Here is a 22,914-nt window from a genome sequence, read left to right as displayed (position 1 = left end):
GACAGACAGACACCTCTCTGGACAGTTCTTCCTTGGAAACTCACAATCTGAAAATGTACATATATATGGCAGCACAGGTATGGCTCCTGAAGCCTTCACTGAACCAGCTCTTAGCATCTCCATTCAATTAATATAATCGGGCCCAAATCCCTCAGAGACTCCCCTAACAGCTTCCCAGGTGCCATATCAGTTCCACCTGTCACTGCTGCCACTTTGACTGACTGTGATCACAAAACATCACGTGTCCTCAGAAAGTTCCTCCTTTCAATTAATCCTGTAACTTTCCAACAGATTAAGCTTCCTGTAACTATTAGCAAAAGAAAGCTGTCCTAGCTATAATTATATACTCTGGAAAGATATTTCCATATCTGCATAAGGAGACATGTCTAAGAAGTGCTCATCACTGAAAGTTTTATAAAAGTAAAAAGCTGGAAATAAAAAGTTTACTGACAAGAAAAATATAGTCATATGTCAATAAACAACTAGCTACACTTCTAAGCATCAAAATGTATGAAAACCAATAATGTAACCATTGAACATGTGTAATCTAAAATATATAGCAAGGTTATTACACTATTACACTAAAATTAAATAAAAAGCACAGATGAATATATATAACACATTGTACGTATGATTAAATGATGAAGAAAACCATCCTCTTATAGGCACTAATATATGCTAAAACTGGCTTCAGGGCTGGAAAGATGGCTTAATGGTTAAAGCAGTTACCTGCAAAACCAAAGGACCCAGGTTCAAATCCCCAGAACCCACATAAGCCAGATGCACTAGGTTGTGCATGTGGCTGGAACTTCGTTTGCAGCAGCTAGAGGCCCTGGCATGCTGATTATCTCTCCTTCCCTCCCTCTCTTTCTTTCTCTCCTGCTTTCTCTCTCAAATAATTTAAAATGGGCTTCAACATGAGGTCACATAAAGCAAATAAATCTATGTTCTGCCTGGTTCTGCCCTGAATACCTTAAGAGTCAGGGTATTTCACTACGTAAGTGGGCTTAGGTAAACAGATCAATGTTTCAGAGAATACCTTTACCTGTTCTGATGAATTACAAATAAGTTAAACCAAGAGTTCTCATCTTCCTTTGGTCTCAACATGGTTACTTTTTTATTGACAAACATTCGATAGAGCCTTTCATCTGGAATGGATCCTGAAAGGGACATGACATTATTTTAAAATTGTATTCTTTGATTTTAAAAAGAGAAAATCTTCATCATACCCTCTCCAGTGTCTTGTGGCTCAGGTGTTCCCTCTAAGGGCCTGGTGAAGGTTCAGCCATTTGGTCTGCCTTTTAGGATGTAGAATTTTATGGTACCATTGCCGTTTGGGTCTAGATTTGTGTTTCCCACTCTCTCCCTTGCCCTCCCCACCCTCCCCAGCCATCCTATTTCTAGTCCACGAGATGCTTGCTGGGTATGTAAGGCATCCTGGGTAGATTCAGGTTAGGTGCTATAGATAAGTGAGACTATGCGGTGATTTTCTTTCTGTGATTGGGTAAGTTCACGGAGAATGATCTGTTCCAGGTTCAACTATTTTTCCTCAAATTTCATTGTGTCATTTTTTCTTACTCTGTATGAAAATCTACTTCATGTATTTAAATAGTATTTAATTAAACACAGAAGTGCTGTGTTTTACTATTTAAACACAAATCTGAATTTTGAAACCATGTGTAAATGTCACTTATAAATATATGTCCCAGGTTCTTGTGCAACAGCAGATAGTTGTATTTAAGGAACACATTCCACTTTAAGCAAAATCCAGATAGTGTGAAAAGAAAAATAAGTGAATAAACTGAAGACAGTGAAGGTGATCAAGTAAATTTCTGATCAGCATGTAGCTGACTCTCCAATGTAACATGAGCCACTCACATCCACTAGTCACAGAATTGTAAATCCTCTAGTAGACAAAGTAAAGCAAGTAAACAGGCAAAACTATCTTTAACTTGTTTAAGATGTTAAAAGATTTTATGTTTTTTCCTCAGTCTCTTAAATCTGGTGTGTATGTTATACTTACAGCCTTCACAATTCAGACTAACACACTTCAAGTGCTTGCCATCTACCTGAAGCTAGTGGTCACAGTATGGAACAATGACACTTGAGAACTGTCAGACTTCTACGAGATACAAACAGTTTTGCTAATTATTCTGGATTTTTACATTCAGGATTCTGTATCTGAATCTAAAGGAAAAAAAATTGGGGCTGCAGAGATAGCTTAGCCGTTAAAGCATTTTCCTGCAAAGCCAAAGGATCTCAGTTCGATTCCCCAGGACCCATGTAAGCGAGATGCACAAGGTGGTACATGCATCTGGAGTGCATTTACAGCTGCTGGATGCCCTGATATACCCCTTCTCTCCCTCTCTCCTACCTCTTTCTCTCTCTCAAATAAATAAATATAAACTGCTTTTTAAAAATCTAAATAATTTTTTAACCAAAACAACTATGAACATGCATTGGTTCTTAGAAACAGGAAAAAAAAAAAAAGTTTTTCCCAAAACCTTTCCTACTTTTCTCAGTCAAAAAAGACTCATACTCATTCTACTCTTTGTCCAATGGGCTAGGCAGCTAACTCTAAACTTTCATTACCCAACCGTTTAAAAAACTGAGTGACACAAATAGTGAATGAATTGAAGCCATCTTACCTAAGCCATATAGAGCAATTTTTGTGCTTCCTTTCTGAAGCAGAATTGGACTAATATCTATCTTCTCAACAGACATCGACCTTCCAAAGTGGTTTACAAATCCAGCACAGCTCAGAATATCCAAGGCACAGAGGGCATCTGCCTGTGCAAAGCAGGTTCCAAGAGTAGTTATTATCTGTACAGACAGTACCTTACTAGGCAAAAGAATTTCACACATACTGCAGGATGGGTATGCTTATGCCTTCTGGTCTACAATGCTCAGAACCAGAGCTGCTTTCAACTTTAAGAGTTTTCCTGATTTAGAATGTTTGCACAGACTTAACTTAGTGAGCATGCCAAACTAATGTTCAAACTCCAAAATGATCCAAAACCCAAATTTTTAAACATAAATTTTTACATTTTGGTACACTTTAATGTTTTTCAGTTAGGATGCTCAATCTGTAATTATAAAACAGACTTATCATAGTGTCAGAACAAAATGCTATGGTAAAGCATGCACTATCTCCTTCCTACTACAAGTTACCTGTAGGAGCTAGAATCAGACAATAAATGCAAAGCTTACACGTCATCACTAAGATGAAGTTTTAGCCACTAAAAATACAAATCAGCTGTGAAACAAGCTTTGTAATACAAAGTGGGCCTCTTATATAGAGGGAAGGCTACAGACTGAATTAATGATTTAATGACAAAACAAACCACGAAGATATTTTTCAGTTAGGACCTCTAGTAATTCCCTCCATATCAAACAGGTAATATAATAATCTAACTCAGATTTAAAGATATTCATGATAGGAAATCATTTCTCAATGTGAGAGTTTAAGAGGTAGTGAAGAAAGAATGGATAAACCAAAAAGCACCATGCAGAGCCCCTATTTTTTTTTTTTTCTTTCCAAGGTAGGGTCTCACTCTAGCTCAGGCTGACCTGGAATTCAGTATGTAGTCTCAGGGTGGTCTTGAACTCTCAGCAATCCTCCTACCTCTGCATCCTGAGTGCTGGGACTAAAGGCGTGTGCCACCACTCCTGGCTAGAGCCCCTACTTCTTGCTTACTCCTTGTAAAAGGAGGGGTTGGTGACACAGACCTGTAAGTCCAGCTACTCAGGAGGCAGAAGAATTGCAAGCTCCAAATTCAAGACCTGTCTGGGATACAGAACAAGAGTTCAAGGCCAGCTTTAGTGAGATCCTGGATCAAATTAAAAAGTAAAAAGAACTTGGCATGCCAGTTCTCTCCATTCCCCGCCCCCCCCAATTCTCTCATTAAAAAATTACAAACTTGGCGCACACCTTTAATCCCAGCACTCGGGAGGCAGAGGTAGGAGGATCACTATGAGTTCGAGGCCTGAGACTACATACTTAATTCCAGGTCAGCCTGGACTAGAGTGAGACCTTGCCTTGAGAAAACAAACAACAAAAAAAAAAATTTACAAACTGCTGGGCATGGTGGCACATGCCTTTAATCTCAGCACTCGGGAGGCAGAGGTAGGAGGATCACCGTGAGTTCAAGGCCACCCTGAGACTACATAGTGAATTCCAGGTTAGCCTGAGCTAGAGTGAGACCCTACCTTGAAAAAACAAAATAAATAAATAAATAAAAAATTACAAACTGCCCAGCGTGGTGGTGCAGGCCTTTAATCCCAGCACTTGGGAGGCAGAGGTAGGAGGATCACCATGAGTTCAAGGCCACCCTGAGACTACATAGTGAATTCCAGGTTAGCCTGAGCTAGAGTGAGACCCTACCTTGAAAAAACAAAATAAATAAATAAATAAATAAATACAAACTGCCTGGGATGGTGGTGCAGGCCTTTAATTCCAGCACTTGGGAGGCAGAGGTAGGAGGATCACCATGAGTTCAAGGCCACCCTGAGACTACATAGTGAATTCCAGGTTAGCCTGAGCTAGAGTGAGACCCTACCTTGAAAAAACAAAATAAATAAATAAATAAATAATTACAAACTGCCCGGCATGGTGGTGCAGGCCTTTAATCCCAGCACTTGGGAGGCAGAGGTAGGAGGATCGTGGATAGTTCAAGGCCACCCTGAGACTACATAGTGAATTCTAGGTCAGCCTGGGCTAGAGTGAGACCCTACTTCAAAAAAAAAAAAAAAAAATTACAAGCTGGGCATGGTGGCATGCACACCTTTAATCCAGCACTTGGGAGGCAGTGGTAGGAGGATCACCATGAGTTTAAGACCACCCTGAGACTACTGCATAGTAAATTCCAGGTCAACCTGGACTACAGTGAAAATCTACCTTGAAAAACAAACAAACAACAACAACAAAAAAGGAGAGGCTACAGAGATGGCTTAGCAGTTAAGTGCTTGCCTGTGAAGCCCTAAGGATCCCAGTTCAAGGCTCCATTTTCCAGGACCCACATAAGCCAGATGCACAAGGTAGCGCTTGCATCTGGAGTTCGTTTGCAGTAGCTGGAGGCCCTGGCATGCCCATTCTCTGTTTATCTGCCTCTCTCTCTCTCTGTCTGCCACTCTTAAAATAAATAAGTAAGTAAGTAAGTAAGTAAGTAGGTAGGTAGGTAGGTAGATAGATAGATAGATAGATAGATAGATAGATAGATAGATAGATAGGGAAAAGAAAGCTTGGAATGGTAAAGTGCCTAGTATATGGGAAGGCCTGGGTTCAATTACCAAATTAAATTATTATTTATAATCTAAAATTAAATAAATAAACAAGGAAACTAATAATTGCATAGTACACAGACCAATTCTTACTCTTTTTAAAAAAAAAATTTATTTATTTATTTGTAAGGCAGGAGGTAGAGAGTGTACAGGCCAGGGCATCTAGCCACTGCAAATCAACTCCAGATGCATGTACCACCTTGTGCATCTGGCTTTACGTGAGTACTAGGGAATCAAACCTGGGTCCTTTACCTTTGCAGGCAAGTGCCTTAACCATTAAGCCATCTCTACAGCCTACCAATTATTAATGGATATCTTGAAAATTTAAAAGCATTAGTAATGGAAAACAAGGAAATCTGATTTCTTGGTTCAAGTTGACTGCAAATTGCTACAACAAAAGGGGAGGCGTGCTTTACACAAACTCAACTAATGACTTCTGAAATGCCAACAAATTATACTTACCCCTGTGGGATCATCATGATTGCCATGGATACTAAACACTGGAATTGATATGTTGAGATTGCCATCCTGGTAGTTCGCCCATGGAAACCTTCAAGGAAGAGAACAGGGTCAAAGTTCCTGTAAGACAAAAGGTGTTAAATCCCTCCCCTGAACACTACCACAGCACAAATGCAGACTGCGTGCCCCACACTGGTGAGTGATTCTGGCTTACACTTGGAGAAAATACAACTATAGGCAGCAACTCATTGCAAGACAGTTTGAAAATACCTCAAAGTATAGCATTTTAAAGGAACTCCAACAACAAAAAAATTGCAGGGAAGAGTAGATAGCTGATTAGTGGGAAGTTAAGAAGCAAGTGTTAATACATCTGTATGAAGTGTTTCTTGGTTATGAGGGAAGGGGAGAAAACATGTTTACTTCCTAGTCCAAAAGATGGAGCTTCACAGGGCAGCTCCCACCTCGCAGTCCGACCCCTACCCATTCTGCCATGGCCAGGAGGCTCCTCTTTCCGGAGGCACTAAGGTGAGCAAGCTCTATGCCATATTTTTAAAATTATATCTACACAAACAGAAAATAACATACATTCTTCTTACATAAATGATGGCGTAGTATAGATTTCTGCACTCTGCTTTTGTCACCTAACCATTTGGAAATCTCTCCACAGTAGTCTTGTGTACAGAGCTTCTCTCTGCCCCTTATTGGCTGTACAGGACTGGGGTGTGGTATGGGCTTACTGACGTGTGTTTAAGCATTTCCCTATCATGTAGACTCTTTCTGGTCAAGTAATGCTGTAGTGAGTGATATGGTGTGGAAGTTGCCCTGGGAGAGAACATATGTAAACACCACCTAGGAAGAAACTGCTGGGCCCAAAGGTGTTTACATTGGTGACTGCTATTACTGCCACTCTCCTAGCACAGAGGTTGTTTGTTAAAGTGTACGTAATACTGCAACATCGCGCCAGAGTGCTTCCCCTAGCAGCAGCCAAACAAGCTCTTAAATCTATGCTGGTGGTTCTCAACTCTGGCTGCATGTCTAATTACCTGGGGATCTTTTGAGACATACCAGTATGTCCATTGGCATGGAAACTGGCATGAGCAATTCATAAGGTTCCTAGGTAACAACATGCCCTTGACACTGAGAACCACTGACCTAAGCCAGTGTGACAGGAAAAAAAATATCTCAGCATACTTTTAATTTTGGTTGTGTGTAGTATGTATGGTATACGGTGTATGCACGTCTGTGATGTGGTACCATGTGTGTACTCTCCTGTAGCAACCAGAGAACAATGGGTATCCCCCTCCATCATTCACCTGCCTGTTTTTCCTTGAGACTCTCATATTGATTATGGAGCTTGCCATTCACAAGCCCCAGCAGTTCTCCAGTAGTCTGTGCTCCCCACTAAACTGAGGTTAGTAACATGTGGCCATGACCAAATGTTTATGTGGATTCTGGAAATTGAGTGATCTAAGTGTGCTTTTGCAGGTAGTCCACTTAACCACTGGGCCATCTCTCCAGTCCTTTTTTGTTATAGACATGTATATTTGATCATTTTGTATATTATAGATGGGACAGATCCTCTTGTACTATGCTAATGCCAATGAAAATGAGAAAACAGCCCTGCATGATGGTGCATGCCTTTAATCACAACACATGGGAGGCAGATAGGAGGACTGCCGTGACTTAGAGGCTACATAGTGAATTCCAGATCATCCTGGACTAGAGCAAAGCCCTACCTCCAAAAAAGAAAAGAAAGAAAGAAAATGAGGAAACCTTACCAGTTACCTGAATGTTTTCTTCATGTCAATTAACTATTCTAAGCACTAACTCAATTTTCACAACTCTGTGTAAGTAGCATGATCCTGTTCATTTTTGCAAAGATGGAACTGATTAAGTGAATAACTCAGTAGCATGATCCTGTTCATTTTTGCAAAGATGGAACTGATTAAGTGAATAACTCAGTCTGGTGGTATTGACAGAACCAAGGATTGAAGTGAGACCATCCAGAATTTGTGCGCTTTTTTTTTCCCCCTGAGAGAGGAGGTGTGGTGAGACAGGGTCTCAGTACATTGCCCAAGCTAGCCTTGCACTCGTGGTTCCTGCCTCTGCCTCTAAGATGCTGACTGGGATTATAAGCGTACACTACCACACCTAAGGGATCATGCTTTTAACCACAATACTTCACTGTCTTGTCTTCTCAGAAATTAAACTAATAGACTCCTCAACAGCAATAAAAAAATAAAACTTTACAATCACATATGCCTAGTGGAAAAACTACCAGAAGTACATGAGAAAGAACTAAGCAAGCATAGTAGTGCATATCTGTGACACCAAGCACTCAGGATGATGAGACAGGAACGGCACAAATTTGAGGCCAACTTGAGTAATTTAGCAAGAGCCTGTGAAAAATACAAAAGTCTGGGGATGTAACACAGTGGTAAAGGTAGTTCAACATATGTCCATGAATTCTTTGATATTCTTCTCTCTGGAAATGGGAAGGAATTCAATTTCTTTCCTTTTGAGTGTGAGCTGGACTTAAGACTCACCTCTAACAAACAGCATAAAAGAAACATAACTTTGCACTGAGAGACCTGGCAGACACCTGAATCAAAGGATCAACATCACCCTTACCAAGGAAAATCATGGTGTCATATGAAACCTGACATAAGGCTGTAAGAACAGCCCTTCACCTGTGATAGATATTCTCATTCTTTCCCCAAAACCCATATCCCCACCTAGAGAAAACAAGGGGGAAAAGGCCAAAATTGGAGAGACATTCTACACACATCTAGAAGAAAGCTGATACTGAAGAAGAAAAGGAGACATGTTAGTTAAATGCAATGTGATATAATTACAACATTTAAGAAAAAAAGAAAAAAGGCAGAGGCTCATGTTACAGTTCAAGGGCAGAATACTTGCTTAGTACGAGCAAGGGCCCCAGTCATCCCCAACACCACCCCCTAATCCCCCACCGTAAAAAAGACCATGTTTGGGCTGGAGGGATGGATTAGCAGCTAAGGCATTTGCCTGCAAAGCCAAAGGAACCAGGTTTGATTTCCCCAGGACCCACGTTAGCCAGATGTACAAGGTGGCATATGCATCTGGAGTTTGTTTGTAGTAGCTGGAGGTCCTGGCACACCCGTTCATTCTCTCTCTCTCTCTCTCTCTCTCTCTCTCTCTCTCTCCCTCCCTCCCTCCCTCTCTCCCTCTGTCAAATAAATAAACAAAAATAAATTGTAAAAAAAGACCATGTTTACCATATAAGGTTATACAAGAATATCATAACACTACCCAAAAGTGATTATCTTAAAGAAAAAGAATACATATTTGACTAAATCAAAATGAAATGTTTCTGTCAACACAAAGCTTAGCATATATAAATAACTTTGGCAAAGAAAATAAAACAGGTAAAGGTAATGAACATAAGATATCAAAGATAAAAGATCTATGAAGAGAGTAAGTCAGAATATTAGAGAAATACAAATGCAAGAATATATAGAAAGGGCTGGAGAGATGGCTTAGCGGTTAAGCACTTGCCTGTGAAGCCTAAGGACCCCGGCTTGAGGCTCGGTTCCCCAGGTCCCACGTTAGCCAGATGCACAAGGGGGCGCACGCGTCTGGAGTTCGTTTGCAGAGGCTGGAAGCCCTGACGCGCCCATTCTCTCTCTCTCCCTCTATCTGTCTTTCTCTCTGTGTCTGTTGCTCTCATAAATAAATAAATAAAAATAAAAAGAATATATAGAAAATTCTAAGAACTACATTTACTATGAAAACAAAATGCAGCAAATTGTCAATGTGTCTATATGTATTCTACAAAAAAACATCCAGGTGAGCATTCACTCAAACACCATACTTACTTACTAAAACCAAAGTTGACTGACTGGTCGCTGATGATTTCAAACTGTACAGGTCGGTCTCCCATGCAGTATTTTCTCAGTAACTCCAGGCAGGTGTGCAGTGTTTTTCTTGAAGGCTTATTTTCATGGAAAAGATCACCACCTAACAAAATAAAATCTACCTAATAAACAGAAAATGACATTAGAACTAGAGGTTTTACAAATAAAAAAAAATTATAACTATAGATGAAAGAGACTGAAGAAAGATTTCACAGCACTTGAGCCTACTACTTTTGAGAACAGCCTGGGCAAAGCAGAGAAGGGAGGGAAAAAATTCTTGATAAGTCAAAAGAAACTAGAGCACAAATTTACGGCTACAGTAGTTAGTGGACTTACAGTAAAGAAATGAAATTTAAGAGTGAACATAATTTAAAGGGACATGCAAGCATGAGGACCTGAGTTCAAATCCCACGCACCCTTGTAGGAAGCCCTGGGGCACACCTGTAATCTTAGGACTGGGGAGGCTGAGACAGTAGCATCCCTGGGTTTCACAGGCTAGCTAGTCTAGGTTCAGTGAAAGAGCCAGTCTCAAAAACTAAGGTGAGCAATTGAGAAAAGCACCTGACGTTCACCTCTAGTCTCCACAGGCACACATATGTACACCCAGCAGCACACACATGTGAACACATACACACATGCCACCCCCAAAAGAACATGATTTGAAGAAATGAAAAAACTGTCATAATCCAAAGCATGGTGCAAATACATGAAAATATATCAGGGAACTGAGACATTGTCCATTAACAGGTATCACTTGCGGTGTTGAAGACTGGTTGCACAGCAAAATGAAAGTACTTGTTACTACTAAAATGTATACTTTAAGAGAGTAAATTTTGTTAGATGTACAGTACTACAATTTTAAAATTATCTTTTTAAATCCCAGCACTCAGGAGGCAGAGGTAGGAGGATCACTGTGAGTTCAAAGCCCACCTGAGACTACACAGTGAATTCCAGGTCAGGCTGGGCTAGATAAGAGCAAGACCCTACCTTGAAAAACCAAATAAAGAAGAAAAAAAAAAAATTGACAGTGTCTTTTTAACATTTTTAGAACTGATTTGTGACCAAGAAACCCTAAAAAGGGCTTGACTCATTTCTGTCGTATTGTAGCTAACAGTACAAAACTTAAATCTAATCCCAAGGAAAAGATCAGACTTAGCCAGGCAGAACACTATGAATCAAGCAGCACTGCAGGATTGCAAAAGATCAAGACTCTCAAGAGGAGCCAGATCAGTTAGCCTTGTGGTAGAACTCAAGCCTAGATTTAATGGAAGTCCATTTAGAAAAGTCTAAATGCAATGGCAGGCTTGGATTTATGATATGAGGAGTTTAGCTGCAATGCTGAGCATATGCAGGAGGAAAGGAGAGAAAGTATAAAGACCTATTGAGGGCTGGAGAAATGGCTTAGTGGTTAAGGCACTTACCCACAAAGCCAAAGGACCCAGGTTCAATTCCTCAGGACCCACATAAGCCATATGCACAAGAGGGCACACGCATCTGGAATTCATCTGCAGTGCCTGGAGGCACTACTGTGCCCATCCCCCCCACGCACACCTATTTCTCTCTCTCTCAAATAAATAAAGAAAAATTTTAAAATAAAAATAAAGACCTATTGGGAGCTACTGCAGTGCAGGCACAGTGAGGAGGCTCAATGCAGATTCAGGAGGAAGAACTGGAGGCCTTACAAGACAACTGTGTAGAAACCAGAGATGTACATTTCGAAGTCACCAACATTTGTTCACTGTCCAGCTCTCTCCTGGCCTTCCAATCACCTGCCTGCTGGGGCCTTTCCCTACTGTAGCCTCGGGCTCTGCACTAGCACATATCAGAACCCCTGGCCTGCATGCCTGCCTAATTCTTCTTCAGCTATGTACTTCTACTATAGCCATCATCATTCTCCCACTTCAATCACTTCAGTCATCCTCATTCCTTTTCCTCATAGGCAAATCTCTTCGCAACATCTCACATCCACTTCCTCTTTCCCATCCTTAACACCACCACCGTTGTGAACAGAATAAAACTTTGTTGTGTTCTTTGGAAACTGTGATAGCAAATCTTTTCATGTCACATAGAAATTACCACAAACTATGAACTCATTAAATACATCATAAGTATTTATAAGTCTGAAAACTATTTGCCAAAGTAGCACTTACGTGAATTAACACAAAGTAGACAAAATATGCTCGGAGGATGAAGAAATGGCTCAGTGGATAAAAGTACTTGTTATGCAAGGGTGACAGAACCTGAGTTTGGGTCTCCAGAACCCACATAAAGCCAGATGCAGGCCTCTGTAATCATAGCAAAATGGAAGGCAGAGACACAAGAATCCCCAGGATCACAGAAGCTGGCCTGACATAGGCAGTGGGGAGCAACAAAAAGACCCTGCCTCAAAGTGAACAGGAAGGACCAACAACCAGTTGTCTTCTGGTCTCCACAGTGTGCCATTACACACCACACACAAAAATATAAAAAGAAGGTGCTCTGGAATGTTAGTGCATTGATATTAATCAGGAAATGTGAGCACATGAGCTTATTGCCATAAGTCTAACTAAAGGGGAATTAGCCTGTTGGTTAGAGAAATACAGTAGAACTTGCACAAATGTAGGCCACACTCACTTCATTTTCCTGGGCAAGTCTTAAAATTTCATCCAGCGTAACAAATGTATCATTTCCTCTGACTGCATCTTTCTCCATAAATCCAAGATGAATATCGGTTGCAACTAAAATTTTAAATGTGTTTTCATCGTCGCTGTATTCAGAAAGAAAAACTTTTCAACATAATTCATTAAAAGGACATTCTTGCAAACTGAGACCTAAACATGAGATAAATAACAATAAAATGATAAAATCATTTTTCTAGCCCTAAATTAGTTTGAAAGTTGGATCTTCAATGGATCTTTAACCACTAATTCAGTTCAGAACAAATGTGCAATAATAATCTGAAATGTTCTATAATTGCTCACAAAATGTATAACCTTGTTTTATATACACTTAGGTAACCCAGATTTAAAAGTCTGTTTTCCATGTCCGTCTCACCACAGGAACCCAAAAGGTGCTGGTTCCTGTCTCCAAACTTCATGTATCATGATTTTGCACTTTTCCAGGAAAGTTAATTTTAAACAGTATGTATTTAAACAGTATAAAAGTAAATTTGATATATAATATAAAATAACTTATGTTCAAACCCCTGAAAATACTTGCTTGACTCCTCTCTCTAAAGTTTGTTTTGTTTTTGTTTTTTTTTTTTTTTTTTTAATTTATTTATTTGAGAGCGACAGACACAGAGAGAAAGACAGGTAGAGAGAGAATGGGCGTGCCAGGGCTTCCAGCCTCTGCAAATGAACTCCAGACGCATGCGCCCCCTTGTGCATCTGTCTAACGTGGGACCTGGGGAACTGAGCCTCGAACCGGGGTCCTTAGGCTTCACAAGCAAGCGCTTAACCGCTAAGCCATCTCTCCAGCCCTAAAGTTTGTTTTTAATTAAAGGATTTGGTCAAGCAACAACATAATTGTTTCAAGTGTGGTAAAGGTACAACATTGTAATAGTAACACTCTCAGAAACTTGTGACTTTTAAGTTCTCTGCAATACTTTTGTCTCTGTGATCCAAACTCCCACCGGAAAAAGAGATGGGCCTCTGAAACATTAAAAAGGTCAAACACAGAGAAGTTTAATGATTTATACACAAGTAGCATTAATAGAACAGAAGACAATAAAAACCCAGGCTAGTCTCACTAAACCATAATGAACTTAAAAAGAATATTTTGGGACTAGAGATAAGGCTAAGTTGTTAAAGGTGCTTGCCGCCAAAACAAGGACTCAGGTTCAATTCTCCAGATCCCACATAAGCCAGATAAACATGCTAGTGCATGCATCTGAGTTCACCTGCAGTGGCTAGAGGCCCTGGTACGCCCATTCTTTCCCTGTCTAAAAAATATAATACAATAAGAATTATTTTGCCGGGCTTGGTGGTACACACCTTTAATTCCAGCACTCAGGAGGCAGAGGTAGGAAGATTACTGTAAGTTCGAGGCTACCCTGAGACAACATAGTGAATTCCAGGTCAGCCTGGACTAGAGTGAAACTCTACCTCAAAAAATAAATAAATAAACAGAATATTTTGTATAGAAACCACAACCGAAATGTTTACATAAAAAGGCATATGGGGCCCGGAGAGATGGCTTAGCGGTTAAGCGCTTGCCTGTGAAGCCTAAGGAACCCGGTTCAAAGCTCGACTCCCCAGAACCCACATTAGCCAGATGCACAAGGGGGAACATGTGTCTGGAGTTAGTCTGCAATGGCTGGAGGCCCTGGCATGCCCATTCTCTACCTGCCCCTTCCTCCCTCTCTCTCTCCCCCTCTCTCCCTCCCTCCCTCTCCCTCTCCCTCTCCCTCTCTCTCTCTGTCACTCTCAAATAAATAAATAAATAAAATAAAATAAAAGACATATGCACTGGGACTGCTCTTCAGAAACGTCACCAATGATATATACTAAGTCCTAACTACTAGGTACAAACTTCTTGCTTACAGCACATGCTTTATCCTTCCACAGGAATGTACTTTTACATGAGTTATCTTATTTAGACCTCAAAATTAACCTGAAAAGGGCATTATTACTCCTGTTACAGAAATCAAGAAAATCAGGAAGGTTAGTAAGTGGCTGACCAGTCCAACATTACACAGCTAGTTTTGACCACAAACTTGAAACCAGGGTAAAATTCTTCATGTTTAAGGATTCTCCCCCCTAACTTCTATAGTCCTTTTAGTTCCACTTCAATCAAATTAATTTTCTGCTGGGTTTACAGTACACGATTTAATCCCTGCACTTGGGAGGACAAGGTAGGAATATCACTTCAAAGCTACCTGAGACTATATAGCAAATTCCAGGTCAACCTGGGCTAGAGCAAGACCCTACCTCAAAAATAAAAAATTAATTTTCAGTTTTTCCAATACTTAACAACTGTGCTGGAGAGACTGCACAGTGGTTAAGGCACTAGCCTACAAAGACTAAGGATCCAGTTCAATTCCCCCAGTACCCACATAAAGTCAAATAAATGTATAGGGTGGCGCATGTATCTGTAGTTCCTTTGCTATAAGCCCTAGTGTGCACAATCTCTTTCTATATGCCTTTCTCTATCTCTTGCTCTCAAATAAACAAATGAAATGTCTTTTAAAAACACTAATGTTTTAAAAGGATTGCAACAATTAGAAAGATTGCATCATGAAAATTCAAGGATATTTGCAGACAGGCTCAACATTTTTACGACAAAACATAAGAACGTAAGCTTCCGTAAGATAGCAAAGTAACAGATTACTCCAAGCTCAATAGTCTATAACTCCATATTATCTTTTAGTTAATAAGCATATGGTGGTGTGGAATTTCAAACACTCCAAATATTCTTTCTGATGTGAACATTGCTGATCACAGGCAACTTTTGTATTTTTGTTAAGCTATGAAGTAAGCTTTAAGGTGGTCATATAAGGTCACTAAAAAGTGACAGGCTTACTGTGGATCTGCAGGACTCATTTTTTACAGTCTGTAAAGCTTCTCTGGACGAGGCCCTCTCCAAATACCCTTGGGTCCTGTATTCAAGTATCAGCAAATTCACTCGATTCCGAATTCTAAAAACAAATAACAGAATATCACATCTCTGAGTGCAGCTCTAATTTCACTATTATGATTAATATTAATGTATACTGAATACATGGGGTTTATTCAAGTTCAACCTACAAATGTAGATATGCAGAAATCTGATGTTGTACACACAGGATTGTCTGGGGCAAACCAGCAACCTCATTATTTCTGCCAAACGTGAAGTTATTAAAAAGAAATGGGCATGTTTTGGAAGAGAAGGGTCCCAAATTAACAAATAAACAAACAAACACGTGGTCTGCAGAGCTGCACCGCTCAGAGGTAGCAGAAAGTGGTCGGCTTTGGCAAAGCGTCGCTGCCACGGTGAGACAAGGCGGGCAGGCGGAGCTCGCGCTTGCCCGGGACGCTCCGCGCGCTGGCCCGGGACTCCGAGTGGGAACGCACGGCCTGCAGCCCCTCCGCGGCCGACCCGGCACGCACGCTCTTCCCGGACCGCCCCGGAAGAGACACACTAGGAGACGAGAACGACTCCTAAATTACCCACAGCTGGACTCCTCAGAGCCCACCAACGCGACCCGACGCCGTCTTCATCCAGGAAGAGACGGCAGCATTGGCGAGAAACGGGAAGACACCGCACAGCCAGACACCTGAATTAGGCGCGAGAGGACGGCCCTCGCGCTTCTCGCGAGATCGCGTGGATGACCCAACGCCTCGCGGGCCGGGAAACTCGCAGCGCCCGCGGAGGAGCCAATCCTGGCAGCGGAGAGGCGAACCCGGAAGCGGAGTGCGCGGAGGAGACTCTCGGTTCAGGTGAGTAGCGTGTCGCGGCCGGTTCCCACGCTTTCTCGGGGCCGGGAGCTGATCTAGAGCCCCTGGGGCGGCCAGCGGCCCCTCGTAGGTCCCGGCCGCGTCTTGGCCCAGGTCCTCCGTGGCGGTTTGCTCGCCGCGGGCTGTTTGGCGGCTTCGGGCGCCACTCCAGGACCCGAGAGGGTCGAGCCCGCGCGGGTGAGGACGGGCCGGCCTCGTCGCCCTCTCCTCGTCCGCCGCATCCCAGACCCTGCTTCTTGCTTCCCCTGATCGTGCCGGGACCCCTGGGTTCAGCACTGTGCTGAGCATACAAAAATAGTGCGCTGCTTCGAGCTAGCAGATCTGGCCTGTCGGGACCTTGCAAGGGTCTTGAACTATGAATTGTTTGAGTCTCTCGGCACCTCAGATCATTGCTCTGAAATGAGGCGCACCGCCCCAGTTTGACACCAAGTTTAATGAGTTGACAGTTCCGATGTATCTCAAAGTGGAACGTGCTTTTTGAGTTAGGAAGCAAACCCAGTTTCTTCCCGGTGGCATAGTGTCAGGATTTATTTTAAACCCTGAATCAAGGAGATGCGTCTCAGTTTGACTTTCGAAATTGAATAAACCAAGAAAAATTTACATGTAATTTACTGTATCCGGAAGGTGAAGTCTAGAATTAATGTGATGGAAGCTTTCATAAAAGGCTTACCTTGTTGGAGAGATGACTAAGATCTGTACTAGAATGTTGCTTTATTTGTTTTAATTATAACTGAACCTTACTAATTGGCACCTGTGAAGTATTTAATGAATTAATACATGCTTACTTTGCAGAAACTAGTTAGAGATTAAAAGAAAAATTTGAGTCTACAAAAAAACTTACAAAGCAATTCTGATGGTCTCTCGGTCTCAAATAAACAAATATTTTTAAAAAACAGTAAAGAATCTTTTGAAGGACTGGCAGCGTTGGTAGATTTACTTCCCTAGCATTTACTAGGCCCTGGGCTCTATCCCTAAAGAACATAAACTGGTCACAGTGGTACATGCCTGTAATCCCAGCACTTAGGAGGTGGTAGAAGGAGGATCAGGAGTTTGAGGTTTCATTGAGAGTTCAAGAACAGCCTAGGATTCTTGAGACCTTTTCTCAAAAACAAACAAAACAATCCTTTGGCATTTTGGGAACTAGAAATGTATATCAATATTTTATATTATCTTTATTTCTAATTTATAAAAATCTTAAATATGCTACATTAGTTGTAATTAAAATTTTTCAAGCATTCATCATTCTTTAATACTATCATACCTATCATTCAAAATAATATAGCCATTGACTTAGTTGAAAAAAAAATCAGAAAAGAAACAAGTGTTGACCAGGTGTAATGGTGCACACCTTTAGACTGCAGAGTGAATTCCAGGTCATCCTGGGCTAGACCCTACCTCAAGAAACCAAAGCAAACATACAAACAAAAAGTGTTATGCCTGAAAAAGAATAGATAGCTGAAATCTCTCAGTTCCGCTGCTTAGTATGTTTAATGGGTTTCATGAGGAAACTAGCAAAGAATTCAAGAGTTTATTTGTGTATGTTTACAAGATTGTTGTCTATGTTGTTGCTGTTGATGCTAATAAATTTTGTGTTTCTCTTTTCAGATTTGAATGAGTAAAATAATGCAGGCATAATTCATCTCTGGAAAAATTATACCCTAGCATTTGAAATGCTTTTTATTTAGAGTAGTAGTAAAAATGGAAAAAGAGAAAGAACATGATGATGGAAAACCAGACCCAGAGAATTTCTTGGACTTTTCTGAACACTTTAACCAGCTGGAATTGTTGGAAACACACGGACACCTTATTCCCACTGGCACTCAGAGTCTCTGGGTAGGCAGTTCTGATGAAGATGAGGAGCCAGATGTAAATGCTGAAGAGTGGTATCAATTGCAAGAAAAGAAAATGGAAAAGGATCCAAGCAAATTGCTTCTTTGGGCTGCTGAAAAAAATCGGGTAAAAACAAACAAGGAAACTGTTGCATAATAGAATTTCATTTGGGGGGTTGGTCTGGAACCCAAAGTCTTGCTCTTGAACCTCTGGTTAGCCAGTTGGGCAAATTCTACCATGCCTGACCCTCTAGTTTCTTATCTGTAAAAGTGGTCATCATAATATCTGTAACTTTTATAGAGCACTTTGAGAATCACTGAGGCAATATTCAGGAAAATGCATATTAAATTACAACCTACAGCTTTAGGTGTTATGGGGGAGAGGTTAAGATGTTTGAAAGAAATTGTCTTTTTTTTTAACTCTATTATTTTTTGTTTATGCATTTGTGTATATATTTAAATTGGGTACTCAGGCTAGAGCAGGAAGTGTTTTATCTAGTCAACCATCTCCCCAGCCCTTAATCTTTTAAGTCATTAGGATAAATACCTATCACAGGTAGGACGGAAATTAACATTTATTAATAACAACTATACCAAATGACTTAGTGCATTGTTTTTACTTAATCCCCAAACACTCCCTACAATAATTTGTCCAGAATTGTCCAAAAAAAAACACCAAAAATTAATTATTCCCACTTTGAACTTAGTTCTCCCATGTCTGATTGTAAGATAAAAATGAAAAAAGCTAATAGCTTTTTAATTCCAGAGCATACTGGAGCCCACCAGAAATCTATAGAACAGACCAATACTTAACTGCCTGCTGCCATGATTCTATGCTTTATTAGAAGAAAATGAGCTCTTTAGTCCTTAGATCTGCTGATCATTTAAAGGTTTTATTTTTAAAGTTTTATGTACTGTATATTGATACGATTTTATAGAAAAATTAATTGGGAATGCAGCTCAGTTGATAAAGTGTTTGCTTCACAAGCATCACAACTGATTTAGTCCCTAGTAGTCATGGTGGCACATTCCTGTTATTCCAGTGCTTGGAAGATGGAGACAAGGGGATCCTTGGGCCTCACTGGCCAACTAGTATAGTCAAATTGATGACTATAAGCCCCCCCAGGCCAAAGAGAGATTCTGTCTCAAAAGAAGGTGGATGACATTGCTGATGGTGACATCTGAGGTTGTCTTCTGGCCTGCACAAACACACACATAAGCATACCCGAACATGCACACGTACATATTCACCTTTAGAAAAAGAAAAGAAAAATTGGGACTCAGCTTAGCTGTTGAAAGGTGCTAGCCTTAGTTCAGTTTGCCAACCACCCACGTAAAGCTGGGCAGGCATCCATTTACAGTGGCAAGAGACTGGCATGCACACACACAAATAAATAAAAATTATTTTAAAAGAAAAGGAGATCAATTATGTTCCCTTTATAGATGAAGTATAAAATATTAAGTAGCCTATATTGTTTGTCTGGAGCCAAGGCATTGGGCAATAAGTCCTTAAGTCAGAATAAATGATAAATGTATGGTTTGATAGCCAAAGAATCATATCCTTAGAGTCAGCTGACTAGCTGATGTTAACTTACTCATGATTAAATCAGTTGCCTCCTTCAAAACCAAAATCTTAAATCATATTGATTTTAAAGTCTTATTAATAAGATTTATTTAATTAAAGCTGGGCAAGTTTAATTATCTTTGTTGTTTTACTTTGAGTTGTAGTTTTTATAGCTCTCTCTTTGTCCTCAGCTTATGACAGTACGGAGGCTACTTTCTGAGAAGGCCACTCACGTGAACACTAGGGATGAAGATGAGTATACCCCTCTTCATCGAGCAGCCTACAGTGGACACTTAGATGTCGTCCGTGAGCTGATCGCACAAGGGGCAGATGTTCATGCTGTGACTGTGGATGGCTGGACACCCCTGCACAGTGCTTGTAAGTGGAATAACACCAGAGTGGCCTCTTTCTTACTTCAGCATGATGCAGATATCAATGCCCAAACAAAAGGCCTCTTGACCCCCTTGCATCTTGCTGCTGGAAATAGAGACAGCAAAGACACCCTGGAACTACTCCTCATGAACCGCTACATCAAACCAGGGCTGAAGAACAACTCGGAAGAAACAGCATTTGACATCGCCAGAAGGACAAGTATCCATCACTACCTCTTTGAAATTGTGGAAGGCTGTACGAATTCTTCACCTCCGTCTTAATGGTTCTGGTCATCATCTTAAGTTTATCAGTATCAGTGCCTCCTTCCTGTGAGATGTAAAATACTCCCATAATACAGAGTCAGCATCAAATGTCACACTACAAAAATTCAGTTAGTACTCATCATATTCTTGCCTGATCTTGATGTCAAACCTTTGAGAGTTGTTTCGACACATCTGTAATGATTTCTTTGGAGCTTGTGATTTTTTTATCAGAAGTAATTTTAACTTACCTATACTTAAAAATTTGACACGGGTAATACAGAAACTAAGGATATTTTCGGTGCTGATCCAAGAGAAATGTATTTTTAAATATCCTTTATCATGGGTCTTTGTTGAGTATTAATATGTTGACATGTATTTTTATAAGCTAAGATAACTCAGTTTAACTTACAAGTCTTAAATATACTGGTGCAGTTTAGCTGTCTTCTCTACATTACCATCAGCAGTTGCTTTCATTCTAAACTAAAAATACTGACATATTAGTGACTTGGTTGTAAGTTAAAGATAATACAAAAACCTAGATCTTTATATTTTAAAATGTAGGCTAGGCTATTCTGAGGAAAGCCGTTATCTAGGTGTTTTAGTCCATGACTCACATCACTTCCCCTGCCACACATCCCAACCTGTGGACTGCACCTACACAGTACTTATTATTGAGGGTCAGTTGTCACCATTTAGGCATGCACAGAACTCTATACTGATTCAGAAAGTCATATTATATTTGCCCTCCAACTGTTCTCACCTGCCTCTTACTATTGGGCTAGGCACTGCTCATAAAGACTCTTGACTGATTTCCCCCCACCAAGGTCCTTATTTTCTACAGACTATTACAAAGGCAAAGTAACAAGGGGAAAGGATTCTACAAATTAGAGATGATTATCATATGAGGACTTGAACAGTGGCTCAGGCTTTCTTTAAAAAATTTACATATAGGCCGGGCATGGTGGCGCACGCCTTTAATTCCAGTACCCGGGAGACAGAGGTAGGAAGATTGCTGTGAGTTCGAGGCCACCCTGAGACTACAGAGTGAATTCCAGATCAGCCTGGGATACAGTGAGACCCTACCTCGGCAAACAAAAAAAAAAAAAAAAAAAAAAATTTATATATATAGCCGGGTATGGTGGCACAAGCCTTTAATCCCAGCATTTGGGAGGCAGAGGTAGGAGGATCACCAAGAGTTTGAGGCTACCCTAAGACTACATAGTGAATTCCAGGTCAGCCTGGACTAGAGTGAAACCCTGCCTCCAAAAACAAACAAAGTGTGGTGGTACATGCCTTTAATACCAGTTCTTAGGAGGCAGAGGAAGATTGCTGTGAGTTCAAGGCCAGCCTGGGACTACAGAGTGTTTCAGGTCAATCTGGGCTAGAGTGAGACCCTACCTCAAAAAAAAAAATGTATAAATAGTGACAAAAAGAATCAATACAAATAAAGTACAAGTTTTGGCAAAACCAAGGCCTGAGTTTATTTTTTTAGCTGCATATTAGTTTGTTGGGCCCATAGCACATTTACTCAGTGCACATGTAGTTAACATTTACAACCTCAGTTTTCAGCCTAGTTTCTGATTGATTTCCTGGTCTCTAACTATTGAGCATTGGAACTAAAAGCCTAGTTTGGCTCCATTCCTATTTAGAAATGGGCTGCATGTAAAATGTCCATCTAAGTATGGGGTCAAAGAAGCTCATTTGTTGGTTTTTGGATTTTTGATACATATAGCCAAAGATCTTCCTGCTTTCACCTCCCAAGTTCTAGGATTTCAGAGCTGCATTGCCCTACCTTCCTTATTTCTGATAAGGAGTTCACATGTGTCTCAACCCTCACAAAAGCCAGAGAGTAACCTGCATATAGAAGTCCACCCTCCCATAGGTCCCTTCTGAATTGTTGTTTTTTTTTCCTTTCTGCTTCCTTTAGCCTTTACTAGACTCTTGTCCACAGGGGACATTCACTAAGGGTGCTTGGAGGTGGTGTTCATACCTGTACTTTCCAGTTTATGCACGCAAAGTAGCTCAGTTTACAAGCAAAACTTATCCAAAAAATGTTTTAAACCCCTTTCAAAACAAAGGGTTTCATTTTGATTATGTGCTTTAGGAAGAGTTGACATTTGTTATTTAAAGGAAATATTTCATAGGTTCATGGTAAAAACTAGTTGGCATTACCTTTATAAATCTCAAATACATTGCTGTAGGAAGCCTTCTGGCCCACAACCCATGACAGTAATGGAATTTAGTCCATCACCAGAGATGTGAGGGCTTTCATTTATTTCTAGTTGATGGCATCCCACCATTTGTTAAAGACTGACCAAAAGAAGCCCAGAGGCCACCTGAGACTTAAGTCTCTTAGCAAAATGAAGTCTCCCAAACAATTTCTCATATATATATCAACTTCTCATGTTAATATATAATGTGTGTCGGGGGAAGGTATGCTTTTCCTGTAACTAGTTTATCAAGGATTGGTTGATCCCTCTATCTGATTTTAGGTGTATAAAGTGCTTTCTCTAAATGAAGCTTGAGGTCTGTGTTTACTTAGTTCAAAACATAGGAAGTATTGAGTGTAGACTTAATATTTTCAGTCCCTGAAAATTTCATTGCCCTTGAAAATCCACAAGTTTTCCTTTTGAGGATCTAAATAAAAATGACCTAAGTCAGTGCTATCACATAGAACCATAATATGAACCCCATGTCTCATTGTACAGTCCAGGTCTTGATGGCTGCGTTACTCCCTAAAGGTATTGCGTTATACTTAAGAGGAGCATTACAATAATGTACACACACCTGAATTTAAATCCTGATTGCATTACAGTCTAGTCAGCATTTCCTCTC

At 40.5% G+C, this 22,914-nt stretch overlaps 2 protein-coding genes across 3 annotated transcripts in view; one reads left to right on the top strand and one right to left on the bottom strand.

The window, feature by feature from the left end:
* Positions 1-15,893, bottom strand: part of Mre11 (MRE11 homolog, double strand break repair nuclease) — a 64,270-nt gene extending 48,377 nt beyond the window's left edge. Inside the window, exons 1-7 of one of the 2 annotated variants that reach the window (XM_045145226.1) lie at positions 15,764-15,893; positions 15,138-15,252; positions 12,249-12,381; positions 9,597-9,757; positions 5,743-5,830; positions 2,649-2,790; positions 1,046-1,160 (exon numbers count right to left, since the gene is read on the bottom strand). In XM_045145226.1, the coding sequence (XP_045001161.1) occupies positions 1,046-1,160; positions 2,649-2,790; positions 5,743-5,830; positions 9,597-9,757; positions 12,249-12,381; positions 15,138-15,157 (659 nt within the window). In that variant the 5' untranslated portion in view covers positions 15,158-15,252; positions 15,764-15,893. The remainder of the gene's footprint in view (positions 1-1,045; positions 1,161-2,648; positions 2,791-5,742; positions 5,831-9,596; positions 9,758-12,248; positions 12,382-15,137; positions 15,253-15,763) is intronic. The other variant, XM_045145227.1, reaches the window with a different exon arrangement.
* Ankrd49 (ankyrin repeat domain 49) lies at positions 15,888-21,126 on the top strand. The gene is made up of 3 exons (XM_004661927.2): positions 15,888-16,033; positions 17,657-18,007; positions 19,636-21,126. Exons 2-3 carry the CDS (start codon positions 17,750-17,752, stop codon positions 20,095-20,097), a joined length of 720 nt encoding a protein of 239 aa, XP_004661984.2. The 5' UTR covers positions 15,888-16,033; positions 17,657-17,749; the 3' UTR covers positions 20,098-21,126.
* The last annotated feature ends 1,788 nt before the right edge of the window (positions 21,127-22,914 follow it).

This window comes from Jaculus jaculus, chromosome 3, assembly GCF_020740685.1.
Source record: "Jaculus jaculus isolate mJacJac1 chromosome 3, mJacJac1.mat.Y.cur, whole genome shotgun sequence".
NCBI classification, from domain to species: domain Eukaryota; kingdom Metazoa; phylum Chordata; class Mammalia; order Rodentia; family Dipodidae; genus Jaculus; species Jaculus jaculus.
Note: the sequence above shows the minus strand (reverse complement) of the source record. Positions and strands in the feature narration are given on the sequence as shown.

Excerpts from the sequence above, each read along its gene's own strand:
- Ankrd49 (XM_004661927.2), top strand. The coding sequence starts at position 17,750 with ATGGAAAAAGAGAAAGAACATGATGATGGAAAACCAGACCCAGAGAAT. Across the intron at positions 18,008-19,635 it reads GGGCTGCTGAAAAAAATCGG|CTTATGACAGTACGGAGGCT; the intron begins GTAAAAACAAAC and ends CTTTGTCCTCAG.